Source organism: Diachasmimorpha longicaudata, chromosome 2, assembly GCF_034640455.1.
Source record: "Diachasmimorpha longicaudata isolate KC_UGA_2023 chromosome 2, iyDiaLong2, whole genome shotgun sequence".
In the NCBI taxonomy this organism is placed as follows: Eukaryota; Metazoa; Arthropoda; class Insecta; order Hymenoptera; family Braconidae; genus Diachasmimorpha; species Diachasmimorpha longicaudata.
The window spans coordinates 13085886-13104108 of NC_087226.1; the positions used below are offsets into that span (position 1 = coordinate 13085886).

Below are 18223 nucleotides of genomic sequence, written 5' to 3' on the forward strand. Positions count from 1 at the left end.
AATAGACTTGGAATAATAATTTTAAGTATTACACAGTAACGAATAAAAAAATAAATTTAAAGCTTTTAGTGATATCAAAATCCAAAATGGAAATAATTATGACGAGTATAATGCTTTAGAGGGATTGTAAATATATACAGATCCAATAGATTTGTTTGTTTGGTTATTTGAGCATTTGTTTAGTATGTTTTAGTTTTTTTCTTTTTTTAATTAAATTTTATTGAAAAGAGGAAAAAAATGGAGAAGGCGTTTGAGGACTGTTGAATTATAGAGTTCATCTAAGTCCATATGCCATGCTGCTTGCTTGATTGGTTGTTGTTCGTTGTTCCATAGTAATATACTGACGAATCAATCGAGAAATTTCATGAGCTTGCTCGGTCTGGAGTCTTGTGATACGTTGTTGCATCAAATTTCCACATTTCATGTCTAAATACAGAGCCCCCTCTTCAGATTTCACTTTACGAGTGGATATTACTTCAGAGTATGGATAGTGATATAAAGTCTCCTGTGAAATTTGAAATGTTAAAATTAAAAATGCCTATTGCAGTTTTTTAGTGCACTTACATGAGTAATTAAATCAATGAAATGCACTCCATAACGATTAAGGGCCAGAATATGATCGCCGACTTTTTCTTTTCCCGTTTCAGGCACTCTTTTCACAGCGAAGAAACTTGACCCAAATAAAGGCCACTTGGAGAGTATTTCTGGATAGGCAATAATAAATCAATCAATTAGTAAATCAAAAGAACAATAAAACTATAGCTTTTACATAATTACCTAACACTTGAGCTTTGCATATGGCTGGAGTATTATCTTTTATATTATTCCACGCTTTTTGTACCATATTTCCCCACTGCTGTGGGCGAGGATCCCGTAGGCTTAGCGCTGGTTTTGGTAGAAGATATTTAATTTCTTTCGTTGATGGCTCATGGGGCATATCTGCTGCTCTATGCAGTAGTGCAGCTATTTGGGCCATATCATAAATAATTTCTTGCGATAAATGTTCACCAGGAATGACTAATAACAGGCCTTCTAAATAATCAGGTGCAATTTGATTGAAAACCACTTCTATGTACAGTGCCGCATCCAATCTGAGTGGATAGTACCATACGGATCTGCAGAATATCAAATAAAATACTTGATGATTCTTATGGAGTTCTGTTGTCACATCAAGAACATACTCGTCTCGAGCAAGTGGCATGGTAAAAGCATCACCATCAACAATGCAATACAATGAAAATTCATCCATTTCGTGTGCATTCCTTACAGATATAATATTGCACATTTCTTCAATAACATCTTGAACAACTGTAGTGCATTTCGTATTAATTACTCTTTCTGTACCGCCGGGTAATCTATAAATCTGCCTCTTGGCATTTCTACCAGCACTTATCGCCATTATTTCTTCAACACTGGGAACATTTTTTCTACCACCGTATTTTACTGTTTTTCTCAAATTTTGGAGACAGACCGTCGCTGTGCCATGGTATGCCCGCCTTTTATCATAAGCCGCCGTCTCAAGATATTTAATAAGATAGGGTCTTAAGTTTTCACTGCAGGTGAAATATGCAGCAACGATACTGAAAAATCTCCAGCCTCTTTGACAACTGTCTGGATTGGAGCTCTTATTGTTTGTTGTCTGCTTCATCAGTTGACAATACACTTCGTCTCGAAGTGGCTCATATCTGTGACAATGCTATAATGGAAAATAAAAGGGAGGAAAAATTACCGGTAAATGTAAGCTATCACCAATAACAGAACTTTTACTTCAGCAAATATTCAATAGAATTGATTGAAATAAATGAAAACATGTTTGAGTTTAATGGAAAAATAATAGAAAGTTATCCTTGATTTCACTCACCATGAGTATTGTATAGACACACTCAACTTCACTCATGTCTGGAGGCAATGGTTGATCTCCCATGTACCTCATAAGACACGAGAAACATTCAACCGCGAGAGAACTCATTTCGCCTTCAAGACGAAGTAGGCTTTGCTCTATTGGCACTTGTGAGAATTTCACGAGGTCAACTTGCTCTTTCCATGTCCATTCTGTACCATCATGTTGACCCTTTGTCTTTTTACTTTTTTTTTTAGTCTTCAATGATTCAATGACTTTAAGTGAGCCACTTATCGATCCATCAGCTGTTTTCATCATTTCGAACCTACGAAAAAAGTGTAAAAAAAAACGTTACATCAAAGAGGTAAACTTTTCTGATTAAAAATAAATATCATATGCTTTTCCATTTTTTATTCCCCCAGTGCAAAAATTCAACTTGCAAATCATTAAATAAATTATAGAGACAATAAAATTATTTTTTAGATGGGAATGGATGATTAATGCCTTTCTTCATGTGAAAGTCGACCAGCCAGTTGCCGTATTTGGGACAGAGATGAAGAGGTCTTTGACCTCTATTAATTATACCCTCTGTGTGTTTTATGATTTTCGTTTCTTTTATTTGTAATTCAATCATTTAAAGTTGTAATTGAAGGATGTTTTTTTATCGTGTATAGTATGAATAAAAAAAACAAGAAAAATACCATTTCAATAGGGAAATTAAAAATTTTTTTTTCTCATTTACTTATTTGCCGGAAGTATGAGAAAAATCAGCTTGGCACGCGATGCTTTGAATCCCATGGATTTTTCACGTGAAAGTTGCATAGTAACCTGCATGTGTTTTTTTCTTTTCTATTTCAAAGATTACAGACACTGTCATACATCAAATAGACTGAATTGGTTACAATTAGTGCACATGTAGAATGTAACGCTAGCTGCAAGTTACTGATATGAAAAAAAAAAATACAGTTATAAGGAAGAGAGAAAAATATGATGTACTTCTCTGTACTCTGTCGGAAATTTAATATGGCGAATTGCAGAAGTGAATGTTTGCCATCGTTGATCACTGGCCCAGACTCGTAGAGGTTCTCCTCAGGCGATTTATTTATTTCCTCTTGTTGCCGCCATTCTGCACACTGGCCATTATGATTACCATTTATATGGATGATACCAACTGAATGACCCACCATACGATTCCCCGGAGATTGATTGCTTTCACCATTAGTGTTATTTAATTGATTGCTACGACCCTGGCTCTGATTTTGGTGAGAGTAGATGTGGTGATTCGTTTGTGATTGAATTGATTTTGATATTTGAGATACATTATTATCATGGTGAAGCTTCATACTAGGTTTTTGTTCAATCTGAAACGAATGCCATCAATTAGTATAATTGATATGGATATAATTATTATATTAATTGATAATTATTTTCATAATTTTTATAATTTTTTTCTTACAATAAATGACATGTGTGGGCGTAGAAAGCCTCTACTAATCAGTGACGATGGGAGAATATGATTAATTTCAATATATTATTATTAATTAAAACATTTCGATTACGTATGATAAAATCTAAAAATATTAAGATTAATTACTCTATTATAAACTTGATCCATTCCATCAGATGCTTCATTGATTTTCTGAAATGTGTCTGGAGCAGTAACAAAGGTTTTATCATTGGATTTGTTTTCCACCTGTTGTTGCATTTGATTGTGAATTCTCATATCTTCAAACCTCTTTAATATTTCTCGCACACTCAATTTACTGATATTTGGACTTTCCTCTGTTATTGTTTCCATTTTAGTTTTCGATGAATTGTTTTCATACATGTTGTAAAAAAATCTATCGATTGTTAAATCTTTATGGTAAATGGGACCAACTGAATTAGATCTCTGATTTCTTTCCGCGTGCTCGAATGATAATACAGATTGTGTATTATTCCTCGTTTGTTCAATTATTGACTGACGCTTTTGAGTGATTTTTAATGATTTTGAGTCGATACGTGGAATATTGTCATATTTATAACAATTCTGTATTTTTCCCCTCTCGTTAGTATTTTTCATAAAAATGTCTTGTTTCTGGGGGACATTTTTATTCATGTCCAGTGAGATTTTGCATCCAGAAAACTTGTCATATGTCAACAATTGACTATCCAACATTGCTCCTGAATCATCAGTCTGCCCATACTCATCGCTACTTGTTGCCTCTGAATCGGAAGATTTAAAGAAAAGACTATCCGGAGAATTGCTTTTTCGTCCTTCGTCAGATAAACTTCTGTATTCTGTATTGACTATCATGCTTGGGAACTTAGATTCAATTCGGTTCTGTATCTCATACTGTGATATTATATTTCGAGGATCTTTCCATGGATGGCACACTGAATTGCTTTTCCCATCATTCATCTCATATTTCCGTAACAATTCTGAGCGTTTTGCGATTTTTTGAAAATTCATTGATTTTTTAACACTTTTGACGCAATTTATTTCACATTCTGACAATTCCGAAAATTCGGTAAATTGATCAAGAATATCTGGACGATAATTCTGGCTACGACGCAGAGTTTCAGGTAACTGTTCCCAATTGCTGATCATACGAGGGAAAAATTTTCCCTCATCATTATATATTTCATGTTCCATTATTGCAACTATTCCCCATTAACCATTCAGTAACACACAATGGACAATTTAATCATTTACAGTTTGCACGCTAGTTATGTAAATTTTGTATTTTAATTCAGGAAAAAAACGATCATTTTTACCCTACACTGGCTGATGTTAATTATCATTTTTTTTTCTCTTTTCTATTCTACTATTATCATGAGAAAAAAATGTACGTGAGAGTTGTGCATGTACCGGCAAATAATTGATACTAGTTGGATTATCATAATTCTACGTAGTGTCGAGAAACTTTCGTCGAAGGCAACACTATGATATACTATCAATGAGGAAATCTCTTTCAAAATATTGTTTTGGTTCTGTAAAATTTCTTCACAAATTCTTATAATATTATTTATTCATTATCTTCAATATGATAATTATTAATAATAAAAAATGCAAATGTTACAAGGTAGAAAATGATCGTTTATGAATTTTCCAACACTGACATTTGATTACTCGCGTTTATTAGAAAAAATTAATAATTTTAAAAGGAATAAATGTGGAAATTCCTATTATAATCACTGTCGTGGCAAAGTTGGACCAAACACTCAACTGAACGTTGTACATTTAGATACGTAGTATGGTTGGTTGGCACATACAGCTATATTACAGGAAACCGTCGTCCGTACCGTAGTAAGGCCTTCGAAAGACTGTTATCTGGGTCGTACCCCACTAGATGTATTTGCTACAGGTATATATGTACACGTGGAACAGGCTTGGATAAAGAATGTGGTTACTTCCTAAGACTTCAAGATGAAAATTTTCCCCTTTAACTTGTATAAATAAAATTTACCAACTATCTATATTTTTTAATTGCCAGCTCTGATTATAGATTACATTGAATTTTATGGTATTCTTTGGAAAATTTTATGTAATATATACATTTGAAACTAGTTAAGGCTAAGTCAATATGCGTTGATCAACGATCGTCGATAATATGGTTGGACTCTTTTCTACTTAATAGTGTACCTAGTATTAATAAATGTATAATAAAGATAAAAGAAAAAAAAAATTTCTCATTTTTTTTTTTGGGCATGTCTATTAGGATGAGCTTCATCTATCTGAGGATAATTTTTTCGGTAATCGACTATTGAGGTTTAGCGGCTAAAATATATGTATATAAATAGTATAAATAACAGTAAAATGTGTCAAGCCAGCAACGCGGGAGAGTGAAAAGTTTAAGAGAGCTTATGTGATTATTGATGAGATAAAAAAAAAGTATTTCATCCTTTTATTTTTCTGCAGAATTTTACAGATGAACGACGATGAATAACGCCTTTTGCTTGTACAATACCGGAAGAGGTGAATCAGGTAAGTATTAATGAACTTTGAAATTGATATGTGATTGCGGAAAAAATGTAGGAGTGCAATTGTATAAATATGTGAAAATAACACGTAAATACTAAGAAATATTGATGAAAACTGTATTCAGCTCTAACTTACCACACGGATGTAATTGCCAATCATTTCAGCTAGCTGAGGAGCGCGATTGGTGTGTAATGGTAAACGAACACCGGAAGAAATAGTTAATGTACATAAGCCAACTTTCGAGGATCCAACTGATACAATATCTTCCAAAGCAAGTGTTTCTATAATGATCAATTCTCCAGATGAACTTCTTTTTAATAATCTTAAACCACTATGCGATAATGCCACGTGCTCCGCTTCTGGATGTTGGGGTCCAATCTATGATAAATTATATTCATTCAGTACTATTCTTATTAAGCGATTAAATATTGTGGAAATTATTGCAAGTAGACTTTAACTTACTGAAACCGGAAAAATTCGAGAAAAATATAAAGACCATTGTTTAGCCATATCGACGACATTCTTCTTTATGGTTATTTTGTGATGAGTACTTTGAAGATTCTCCAAGGTAACTCCATAGTTGTGCAGAAGTTTGAGCATATTTTGACGTTCATCCTTGGCTATTTTGATGCAACTTGTTGCCAAAATATCGTAAACAATTTGGCTAAATACCAAATGCAGTGCTAAGGGGCTTGATAGAATTTCATTAGGTGCAAATACCTCTTTCTTTACTCTCAGTGTCCATGAAACTCTATTATACGTGAAGTGAGTAGTTGACGTTAATGGATGGAGTTTAGTATCAACAATTTCTTGAACTTTTTCTATTTCTGGTTTATCAGGAGGTGGTAGAACTGGTCTCAAAAATTCTGGCCACTCTTCAATTTCAATTCTCTCCAACTTGTCAGTGCGATTGGTCGAAGATATACTAGATCTTCTATCTGTTTCGATTTTTTTAAAGCTTTGTCTCGCAGCAACAAAAGACTCTCTTGTATTTGATAGAACACCAAACTCCCGGGAGGAGGGCAAACCAAAACTATCCCGAGATTTTGGTGATAAATCTCGAGAAGCTGAGACTAAATCTCCTTTTTTACTGTCAAACATATCTCTCGAGTATTTATCAAAAATATCAGAGTTCAAGTCTCGGTGTAAATCGAAATCACAATTTCTATCTTGCTTAATCGCAGCTGTTAAATTTGTCAAATCTTTATCCTTAGTATAAGAAATTTTAGATTTGTGCTGTAGAAGAAATATATCTCTACTTTGACTAAACATGTTTTGATTATTGAAAGAAATATGTGACTCTGTATCTGGTGATGTGTGAAAGCTGTCACGATGATTTTTCGGTTCTATAGATGTTGGCAGCAGTTGTGATTGTAGCTCTGCTGATTGATTGTGACTATTATTATTATTATTATTATTATTATTATTATTATTATTGTTGTTATTACTATTATTAGTAGTGTTATTATTGATATTATTATTACTATATACTCTTGGATTTTCAGAGCTTTGAATTTGTGAAAGTGATATTGGTGGTGGAGGTGGTATAGGGCGGCATTCCATTCGCTCAATTTGTGTACGAACTACTTGAGCTTGAGTTAACATTTCCGTTGTATCTTTGGAAGTTATACTCTGACCATCATCAGCTGTTGATGATGCTGCATAATCATCCCATCTGCCACTCAATTGTTGCTGAAGTAATTGCTTTCGATTATCCTCGAGTCGATTGATTTTAATTTCCTCCCTTGGTAATGCCGGCTTTTCACTCGTCTTTGTTGATCTAATACTATGATTGGCAGTTACCTTCTCCAATCGTTGTCTCATTTCCGAGCTCAATTTCAATTTACCAATACTTCCAGGTGATGGCCTGTGTGCTCCCACTTCTAATCCTGATTTTGATTTCTTCTTTTTCCTCTCAGACTCTTCTATTTTAGATTTATTATCAATGATATTATTGTCAATATCAAATTCTTCCCAGTCAATAGAGCCCTCAGCTTCATCTGCATTATCTTGATTATATTCTTGATATTGAGGAGTTATTCTTCTTTGTTGCTGTTGTTGATGCTGATGCTGTCTCATTTTAAATTCAATAAAACTATCCTGACTTTGATTGTCATTTTGATCACTGGGAGGTGGCCATCGCCATTTTCCAATTCTAACTGTTTTCGCCCGTCCATATAGATCTAAAAATGGCCGTGATTCAGATGGATCATGTGCGTCAAGAGGTGGAGGCATTGGAGGTGGTGGTGGTGGTGGTGGTGGAATGCCTTTTCCATTAATAACATTTTGATTATTATCATCAATAATACTACTTTTACGATTTTTCAATTCACTCAATACATTGGTAAAGTTATTCTGTACATTTGCCGAACGCCCTGAGCTTGTTCTTTTTAATTCTGGTGTGGAGGAAATTTTTCTCTCAACACTCATCTTCCTCATTGCATACTCTACACTTGTTTTTCGTGTTAAATCGACATTACTTTTTGGTGGGCTCTGGGAACGATGAATTTGGGCTTTAACAATAACAGTTTCCAATTGAGTGGAAAGTGGATTTGCTGCATTTTGGTGTTTATTAATCGATTCATTTTCAATCATTGACAATGATTGGGTGCCATTTTGTACAAGCAGTTGTTGAAATGCTTGATTTTGTGCTAAAAGTTGTTGTTGAATTTGTAGGTTTTGTGCCATGGCACTTTGAAGAAAAGCCCGTTGAAGATTTTGTTGATAAGCGACAATATCAGTATTCTGACTATTTGGTGGAGAGTTTGGATATTGCGGTAGACTTAAGCCCTGCATATTATATATTGGAATGGGCATAAATCCAGAACCCATATTTAAACTTTGATTTTGATTTGTTGAAATTTGTTGATGGGGGGAGGGTGAAAATACTGGCATCATACCTGGTGACAAGGACATAATGCCTGGTGATAATGGACTGTAATTAAAATTACCATTTTGATTAGGTATATCCATATTTCCGCCTCCTTTGATTAGATACGATAAATTCAATGGGGTCAATACAGGTAATTTATCATTTAATTGACCTTGACAAAATGATGATTCAAGGAATTGGTCAAAATTACATGTACCCTTTATACTTGCAGCGAGACTTCTAGCATCAGACAGTTCATCAAGATTACAATCTAGAACTGGCATAAAGAGTTCGTCGAGAAATTGATCAACATCTGATGCTTGACTTGGTACTCTTACACGTCTTACATGAGACGCCAATGAAGGTGCTTCACTTGTATCTGACATTGCTGAAGATTTAACACCATAATCGCTACTTTTTTCAATATAAGCACGACTTGATTGACTTCCAGGAAGAGCCCTTTTCCCTGGATATTGCGATTTAATAAATCGTGTTTGGCATCTCATATAGCTACTTTTATCGTCTTCCGATCTTGTATTTTGTGTGACCGATTGAATATCTGGATATTGAAAGTCAATGGTAACATCATCTTCTTCAACAATATTGGGCTCTGTATTTCTAGCTATTCTACTATACTTTCGTTGTTCTTGAGATGCATCATCACAATTTCTATTTATTATGTACTCATTACTGGACACGGCTGAGCTTTCTCCAATTCTTTCAAGACTGTGATAACGTTCATTTAATTTTGATGAAGAGAGGCCAAGATTAGTGAGTTTATTAGTGGATGGCACTACCATCTCAGACTGGAGCAAATTATCTAAGCTTCTACTTCGTTGTTTATCTTTATCAAAATAACGATCATTTAAAGCCGATTGACGAGAGAGTCCTATTTCCCCGGAGTTTTCCAATATTGGTTCATGAGACTGTTTTCTTGTCGGTGGTTGAGATTTATTTGCTGGTGGCTGTGGTGGTGGTACTGCTGGTCGTTTAAGCCCTAAATGTTCAACTTCTATTTGCTTTTGATTAGACATTTTCATGGCTAATCTATTATCAAGAGGCTGAAATGTTTTCAATGCTGGTATACATGATGCTGTTATATCTATATCCTTATCAAATTCCTCACCAATAATTAATTGAATATTTTGTTCACGTCGTGGTTCACGTGTTGTAGTAGTAATACAATTTTTTTGCTTTTCAAGAAAGATATGTTTAACTGCTGGAAATGCCGGTGCCAATTCCATTTCAGATATAATATCAAATACATAATCAAAACCATTGGTTTCAGTTACAATAGCATCTGTACCATCCAATTGATGATTCCAAAGTGTTATTGTCCATCCATCATTTTCAACTCCATGATTTTTTACAGCTGAATTAGCCAATTCTTCACAAGTTGTCCATGAATGAACAGCGCATATTGTTGTTTCACCGTCGTAAAATCCAACATTAAGGGCCATATTTATACGATTTCTATTAGCCCTCCATTCAAGTATACAAGGTGGATAATGTCTTGACACATTATTTTGATACGTTGATAATTGATTGGTATTAATCATTATTTTTAACATAGTTCTTTCAGCTTGGAGTAATTTTCTCTGACAATAGGCTTTGTAGCCATTGTATGCATGGTCTGAGACATATTTCAATAAATATTTGAAAAGTGTTGAACTAGGCTGAAATGCTGAGAGACAATTAGCAATGAGTAACCAACCTCTTTCTTTATTAGTATCATTTTCATTTTTCCAAGTTTGATTAGCTAATTGACATAATATTTCATCCCTCAATTTTTCATTTATAATTCCTTTATTAATAATATAATCACCAAGGGCATGTTCTCTTTTTCCAGTTAAGTTGTTTTCATTCATAAATCTCAAAATCATTTTGAATATAATAAGTGAATCACTATAATCTTGATCCCTTGCCTTGGCCAAAAATGGTGTTTTAATGGTTTCTCTTTTCATACCAAAAATATGGCTTTTGAAATATATATTTGTAAATTTTGAAAATTGATATTGATCAATATCAACTGGAAGTTTATAATTTAATGATGATGATATAACAGGCCCCACTACTTTTACAAGATTTCTATCTGTATGAATTGGTTGCCAATCATCAAGTTTACTGTAAATAAATGCCAATTCAGCTGGTATTTCAAGATGATTGACTCCAGCAACAGCTCTCGATGCTTTTTCATTTTCTTCCCTTTGTTGTTTAACCCGGGCTCTTTCTCTACTTGCTCTTTCAATTTCCGCTCTCTTTATCATTTCTTCCTTGAGGAAGATAAATTTTTCCCTCTGTTTTTTACCACGCCATAATTTTTGAGCCATAACGACTCCACATTTGAGTCGAAGATATTTTTTTCTATCACGATAACCCCGATATACTGTTTGAAGTAGAACAGTACTCCTAGATACATTGATAAATCGTCGTCTAGCAAGAAATCCCCTTGTATATCGTTGAACAGTTATTGCAGCACGTTCGAGAATAAGTGCTCGATTGTATTCTAAATTTCTCTCTAATGATTCCCTCAAAAAAACCCTTGTCAGGCCCAATTGATATTGATCATGGGCATTTTGAGGTACTGCTTTATCCAAAATAATTCTGCACAATTCCTTATTAGGTGCACCACGAGGTAAACGAGTAGTCATTAAATAACGATAGCGCTCAACAAATTGTCCAAAAATCAAACGCACTGGATATCCTGTTTTCCGTATACGAATTGTTTCCAACATTCCAGTATATCTCAATTGCTCTAGTACACATGGCATATCATATTTCATAGGCGCTTTATCATTATTTGGCTTAATGCATCTGACAAACCAAGGATTGCATTGTGACATTGATTCTAAAAGTTGTTGAAGACTGTCGTGGAATCGCGCCGATACAGTTGGTGTTCTTGGCTTCATTGTTACAAATCTGCCATTGGGTTTATTAATTGTTTTGTTGGCTTCATGAGAATTTCTAACATGTTGAAACATTTTGCTAACCATTTGAATTTTACTACTAATAAGTAGTTCAACAACATCTGGTCTTAATGTATCACGATTTTTATCTAAAAAACCATCAACATTATACCATACTTGTCCAGCATAATGTTTAATAGCAAATTCAGCGGAATTCATTCTTGGACGTGAATATAATTCACTTAATGCATGATTATAATGGCATTTTTCCAAGAATGATAAATCACTCGCTTTTGGAAAATTACTCTCATCGTCAAGTAGATGAAGTATACCAACTGGTTTTTTTGCTATTAAATGAATAACTGGTAAATTGTCGGTGTAATTTATTGTCGTCCAATCGATTTTCTCTTTAACATACTCGTGCTGTTCAAGCTTGAAAATATGTTTATTAAAATAAAAATGCAAATTTTCATTGGCATAATTGATACACAATTGTTCAAAACTGTTTTCACTGAAATTTTCAAAGCCAAATATATCAAGAATTGATATTGTTGAGGTTTGTTTAGTCCCTTTATAAACAATATGATTGACACGTGCAACAAGCCATGAAAATAAGGAACTATAAAGTGCCTTAGCAAATGCATCTCTTGCATCCAATGCTTGATCAATGTTTAGAGCGGTTAATAATTTTTCATTTCTCGCTTCTGTAGTTTTCGTTGTAAGGGCACGAATTATTCCATCTGCATTAATTTGAAGCAAATGAGCTGCCCAACGTATTTCAGCATCTGAACCAACTTCTACACCTTCTTGGCCATGTCTCATTTGTTTTCTATGAAAATATACATTCCCCAAGTGCAAGACACTTGATAAAATTCTAAAAATTGTATCTTGTTCTTCAGATGTAAATCCCAATATTTGCATTGCTGATAAAAGGGCTTTAAAATCGTCAGTATCATTTTTCCCATCAATTTCACAGTTTCCCCCTTGATTAAGATAAAAATATTTATCTGGAGTTAAGAGGCCATATTTGTCTCTCAATTGCTGATCAAGACCGGCAAGTAGTTCATAAAAAACATGATAATTTCTTTCGTCCTGGGCTTGTGTGACAATTCGACTTTTTTCTAGTAAATATTGGGTTATGCGACCTCCAACAATTATACCATCTTGAAAATTCACTTCCAAATATTTTCCAAAACGACTGCTATTGTCATTTCGAGGGGTTTTAGCATTACCAAAACTCTCGAGAAGTGGAGCTGCTTCTAAAATTTGTTCAGTAACCAAATTACTTGGCGCGCGATTGACAGCAGCCAAATATTGCATTACAAGTTTCGTTGATTCCGTTTTTCCCGATCCCGATTCACCAGATATAACGACAACTTGATTAGCCATAGCATTATTTGCGGTAGAAACTTGACTATAGGCTGATGATCCCACGGCAAAAAGATGCGGTGGGAGGGTACCCAGGATTCTTCCCTCATATAATTTTACTTGGTCCAAACCATAAATGTCAAACATTTTATAGGGATTAACCGCTACAAGTATACTCCCAGTGTATGTATAAATTAGTTCCTTGTCGTAACGGATTTTCAGATTCCACAGCAAAGATGCTTCATTTAGATCGCTGCAAAATTTTTCTTCTTCAATCTTTTGTATAAATTTTTATTGATTCATTCAATTTTTTTCTATAATTTACGAAAATATTGATTGTAATTTGATTTATCTTGTCAATACTCACTTTAACTGAATCATATCCTCTACTCCATTATGTCCAAGATCTTGTCTGGGTCTTACTCCATTTAGATTTGTAAGAGTAAATGTTTGAGGCTGAAATTTTTGTATATACCAGAAATAATAATAAATGTGAATAAGAGAATTTTTTTTCGATATCAAAAGAAAAAAAAAAAAAAAAAACTACCTTGCCAGTAATCACTGCCTGAACTGAGAGAACATTAGCAGCTCGATGATATTCGATAACTTCACCAGGTAGTACATGACCAATGCCCGGATCAAACCAGACGAGTTCACCCTACAAATATTAAGATATACAATAGTGTAAGTACCTTTTGAAAATCAGTGATAATAATAATGATAGTTATGAGTAATTGTGGTACAGTAGTTGCAATAGTAGTATCAACAATAATAACAAGAAATCTAACTTTTTTTTGTTTTATTGATTCGTGTTTTACTCCAGTCCATTTTTTTCCTAGTTGCATCATTTTTTTTCCGGCACATAATCCAAAAATTGAGGATGAAGATGCAGGAGAATTTGTCTCATGATAATTAACATCACTCAAAGATCTTGAATGAATATTAAATAATTTGTCATCAACATATTTTTTTTCATTTATCAATTCATTTGAAAAATTTTTTCTCGTCCAATTATCTTTTTCATTTTTCCTTGACAGAATTTTCGGTGGAATACAAGAATTTGTCCAGTTAGAAGATGCCCTCAAACATTTTGTATAGAGTGGTAGAGTACAAATTCCATTGGATATGTTTCCAAAATTGGTGGTATTAATTTTTTCCGTTGGTTTTAATCTAACTGAATGGGTTGTAAAATTGTAGCGATTTTTATTATCACCTTGGGAATTGCCTGCAGTTTTTCTGACATACTTGTTTCGAAAATTAGCTCCAAGGGGAGCACCATATTTATTTGAAGGAATAGTTGCAATATCTATCATTGAATAAATAATATCATCTTTTTCAGCACTGCTAATTATTCCATTGATTGTTTGTCGATGCGGTAGAGATTTGAATTTTACTGAAGAAAAAGCCTTCAGTAAATTTTCATTAGCAAGTGTCATTTGGCCATTTTCATTTTTGACAGCTTGTAATAATTGATCCCTTTCCTGTGGAAATTTAAACGTACTGGTTGACGACTGGCTCATGGAAGATATTTTTGATACAATTGGCAATGATAATTGTCTTCTTCTTATTCTTCCATAAATGGGAGCCTTATTATTGGAGAGGTCTTTGTATTTAATAGATAAATTTCTTTGCCTCTCACTTATTTTTTCATGAGTTAATGGTTTCTCTCCTAGAGTTGTTACACTCTGCAGTGTATCAGATTGTTTAATTAATCTCTGTTCTTGCAATGTATTGCAATCATTTGCTTTTACATGTTTTTGCATAGGTGGAATGTTGAAAAAACTTGTAGTGTTGTGATCTTGTTCTTCATTAATTATCACTTGATTTTGAAGAAGGTTATTGTTTTTCCTGCGTAATGTTATATGCGGTGAGCGAACGGTTTGGAAACTGATCCGTCGATTTAGTATATCTTGACGAGACATTCTTGGACATTCGGAAAAATGTTTCCGCTTCTTTTTAACAATCATTGGCAATGTTTTAGGGCGATCTTCATGAAATTCATTTTCACCACTGAGAGTTTCAAATTTTGCAATTTCATCATTTATCATATGATGATGATGATGATGATGATGTTTCGCTAGAATAACTCGACGCGATACTCCGATTTGAGATGTGTGCAATATTTTGGATTTACATTCGATATTGTTAGGTAGGTTTAAATGATGAAAACTTTCCAATTTACCACTTATTGCCGATTGCTCACGCACGTCTGAATATGGGTGAAAATAATTAGGCAATGCACATCCATGGTATAACGGATTTGTACTTGATGATATTTTTGTTTTTGTTAAAGTCTTGAATGGTTTTTTAACTGGACTTTTTGTGGACGAGTGTCGAATAGAATATTTGTTTTTTACCGTTGATTTCATTATTAATTCGTTTTTACATAAAATGAAAATGAAAAAATATATTAATGAATATTATACTAGTTTATATTTATAGTGGTTACGTAGTAAATACGATGGATGACAAGTTGATTTTTAAAGATTTTTAAGAATCTTGTTGTGCTTGGTAATTATTTGACATGTTTATACTCATGATTGAAACTCAATCAACAGTTGACTGCATTGACGTTATATACATAGATATAAACACTCAAGCCAACTCACTTCCGTTCACTTCGAGGTCATTGCACGCGATGGTACCGGGATCGGCCGTACCACTGGCCTCTTTGAAACTTGGGTATTCATTCGATGATTTTCATTCTATTATTTTTGTTAAATATAAATTGTGGCACTTTTTTTTTTATTATTCTCCACCTTTCGATATCAATAACACACTGGATTGTCATTACTGTTTTATATAATGAAAATTTAACTGTTTTTTTTTTTCAATTTTTATGTTTATTTACTTATTTTATTGTCTACAACTTTAATTAGCTTTAAAAAAGTAAGGTCATTCATTCATATGAAGTTTAATGTTCGATAGAAAAATTAATAATTTTTCCCAGAGACGATATGAGGAAATTTTGATATTGTATGCAGCCTCGAGGCTGCTCAATGTACAACTGAATGCCCACTGGATTTTCTCCTCATAACTATTGCTCTTCTTGTACAGGGGGGTAGATTGTTTTAATTAAACCTATATGGTGAGATAATTGTATGCTCATCGAGGCGTTTTAATCTTGGTTGAAACTATGTAAAAAGACCTCTTCGGGTTGAGTATTTTACAGATATATTTTCTATCATATAAGCAAGATTAACATATGGTATGTCCAATGGTAAATACATATCCGTTTTGTCTTATGGCATTAATTTCCTTTTCCAATGATTGCAATAGATGCTGTATTGCATGAGTATTCATATTGTTTATGTACATTTACTTACCATTTGCCAATCCGTGTACATATTGTTAATCTACTTGAATGCTGCATATGCTTTCCTAAAAAAAAATAAACATAAATTTTCGATTTATAATCTATTCTAAAATATGAATTTATTTGGATAAAGATGAATTTGAAAGATAAAATTATGGTGTGTCTTGCCAACTCTTATAGACTAGTTATCAGCTTAGAAAAAAATGGAGGATATAATAAATGCAGATTATCATATGACTCAGAGTTCAGGATCTTTGTTTAATGTCTGTTAATGTCATTGTGGTCTCAAGTATATATTCATATTGTTCTAAAGCAATAGGAGCACGAAGAAATCAAAGGTTTCGTCAAGCAGATATCGAGGTCAGCCAGAGAAAGCAGCAACTCCACTGCAGTAATACAAGATTCCTTATGTAATTTATAATTACTTCTTTTGTTGGTGTTTTTCATGTTTCTTCTATAGTTATTTGTTTTCTTATGAATAAAGCTTTTTACAATTGGAAGGAAAAAAATATAATGGGGTATTGAAAGTAGTTTTAACATGGTGTTTATTTAGCAATTACGCAATATTGGGGAAGTTGTCTGCGTAGTTTATGTTTATTATGAATAATAAAAAAAAAAGTGTGAATATTATTATTAATAATAGAAAAGAAGTAAAGAATATTGAGAGAGGGAGAGAGAAGGAGGCATGTGCGTTTGCAAAGATGGTGGTTTCAGTCATACAGAGAAAGGAATGCGAAGCGAGTGTCCTCGGCTAGGTATTTGCGTGAAAAAAATACCTGTTGAAAGATCGGGATATTATGGAAGCTTGGTTGCGAATGATGATTTTATGATGAAAACGTTTTATTTTTTTAGCAATATAAGAAATATTCGCAGCAAGCGCTATATTTGTTTCCACACCATGGGATTAAACATATTATTATTAATGGATAAAATTGTAGAATGTAAGAATGGAAGGTGGGAAAAAACCGGTAAATCCCGTTGGAGTTATTCGACTTTCTTGCGGTACGAAGCTATGTGAGAAAGCTATATAGGATAGACCCATGCATCGAAATCACTGAATGGATATGTAAACTTGTTGATTTCTGGTACCAATAGCATTGCACAAATGGAACAAAATTTGTATTGTATCGGCAGGGGAATATTAAATTATTTGTTATAAAAAAATTACCTTATTCACTTGACGAATTATCCATTGGGGATTTTTAGAGTAATGAAGCAGAAAATTTGAAAAAGAGAATAAAAATTCACACAAGAGAACGAAATGAATAAACAGATGTTGACGACACACAATTTTTTTTTTTTTTACTTATTACATCAATAACCAATTATGTTAAAAGAGTACGTAGAAAGGATATTAATTATTGAATGTCTGGTGACGACTATATACCTCAGGTGCCACTGGAAGAGGAATTGGTTTGAGGTATGCTGTCGACCTCGCCTAGCTGAATAGTTGTATTAACGTCCACGTGGCGCCACCATCCAGAAATGATTATACCGTTAGCAAAGTCCGGTGACTGCATAGTGCCGCAGTTTTTTGGGGTTGGAGGGGTTGGAGTAACCCCACCAAGTGGTCGCGTTGTGACTCCATAACGAGGGAGGGCGCCACCAACTATTTGTCGGTACGTACATAAATGCTTTTTTAAAATGTTTTTCAACTACATGTATATTTTTTGACCTGTAATTATCCCTTGCTAATCAAGGGTGAAGGGAGCAAGGATTTCAGCTAGAATAATGGGGTAGGGGAGCCCAGAAAATGAACACTTTAGTCGAAGAGATGCGACGTGGACGCTGGTTTTAGGGAGAGTTAAATGCTACAAGATAATTACCGGTTCAAGATTCTCATTAAATTTATTGATTGACTTTATTGAAGGGAATAAAAGAGTAAGAGAATTTGAAATGAACCGCCAAGGAAAAAGTCCCTAGCCGTGCGAAGGGTGGGGAAAGCGCTAGTGAGTTT

General features: G+C 33.7%; 1 protein-coding gene across 2 annotated transcripts; it reads right to left on the reverse strand.

Annotated features, from left to right (window-relative positions):
- Positions 1-193: 193 nt before the first annotated feature.
- Positions 194-17670, reverse strand: Myo10a (Myosin 10A). 2 transcript variants are annotated; one of them, XM_064139233.1, is made up of 11 exons: positions 17435-17670; positions 16277-16331; positions 13498-13608; positions 13318-13406; positions 6267-13203; positions 5940-6182; positions 2837-3201; positions 1862-2165; positions 778-1696; positions 565-704; positions 194-505 (listed from the first exon to the last, which is right to left on the reverse strand). In XM_064139233.1, exons 2-11 carry the CDS (start codon positions 16295-16297, stop codon positions 275-277), a joined length of 9360 nt encoding a protein of 3119 aa, XP_063995303.1. In that variant the 5' UTR covers positions 16298-16331; positions 17435-17670; the 3' UTR covers positions 194-274. The 2 variants fall into 2 exon arrangements, with proteins under 2 accessions (XP_063995303.1, XP_063995302.1); XM_064139232.1 differs by lacking the exons at positions 16277-16331; positions 17435-17670 and adding an exon at positions 13739-14974.
- Positions 17671-18223: the final 553 nt, after the last annotated feature.

Coding starts and splice junctions, on each gene's coding strand:
- Myo10a (XM_064139232.1), bottom strand. CDS start 14,917: ATGATTGTTAAAAAGAAGCGGAAACATTTTTCCGAATGTCCAAGAATG. Junction 3,202..5,939: donor TTGGCAATTACATCCGTGTG/GTAAGTTAGAGC, acceptor CATTCGTTTCAG/ATTGAACAAAAACCTAGTAT. Junction 705..777: donor ATGCAAAGCTCAAGTGTTAG/GTAATTATGTAA, acceptor TTGCCTATCCAG/AAATACTCTCCAAGTGGCCT.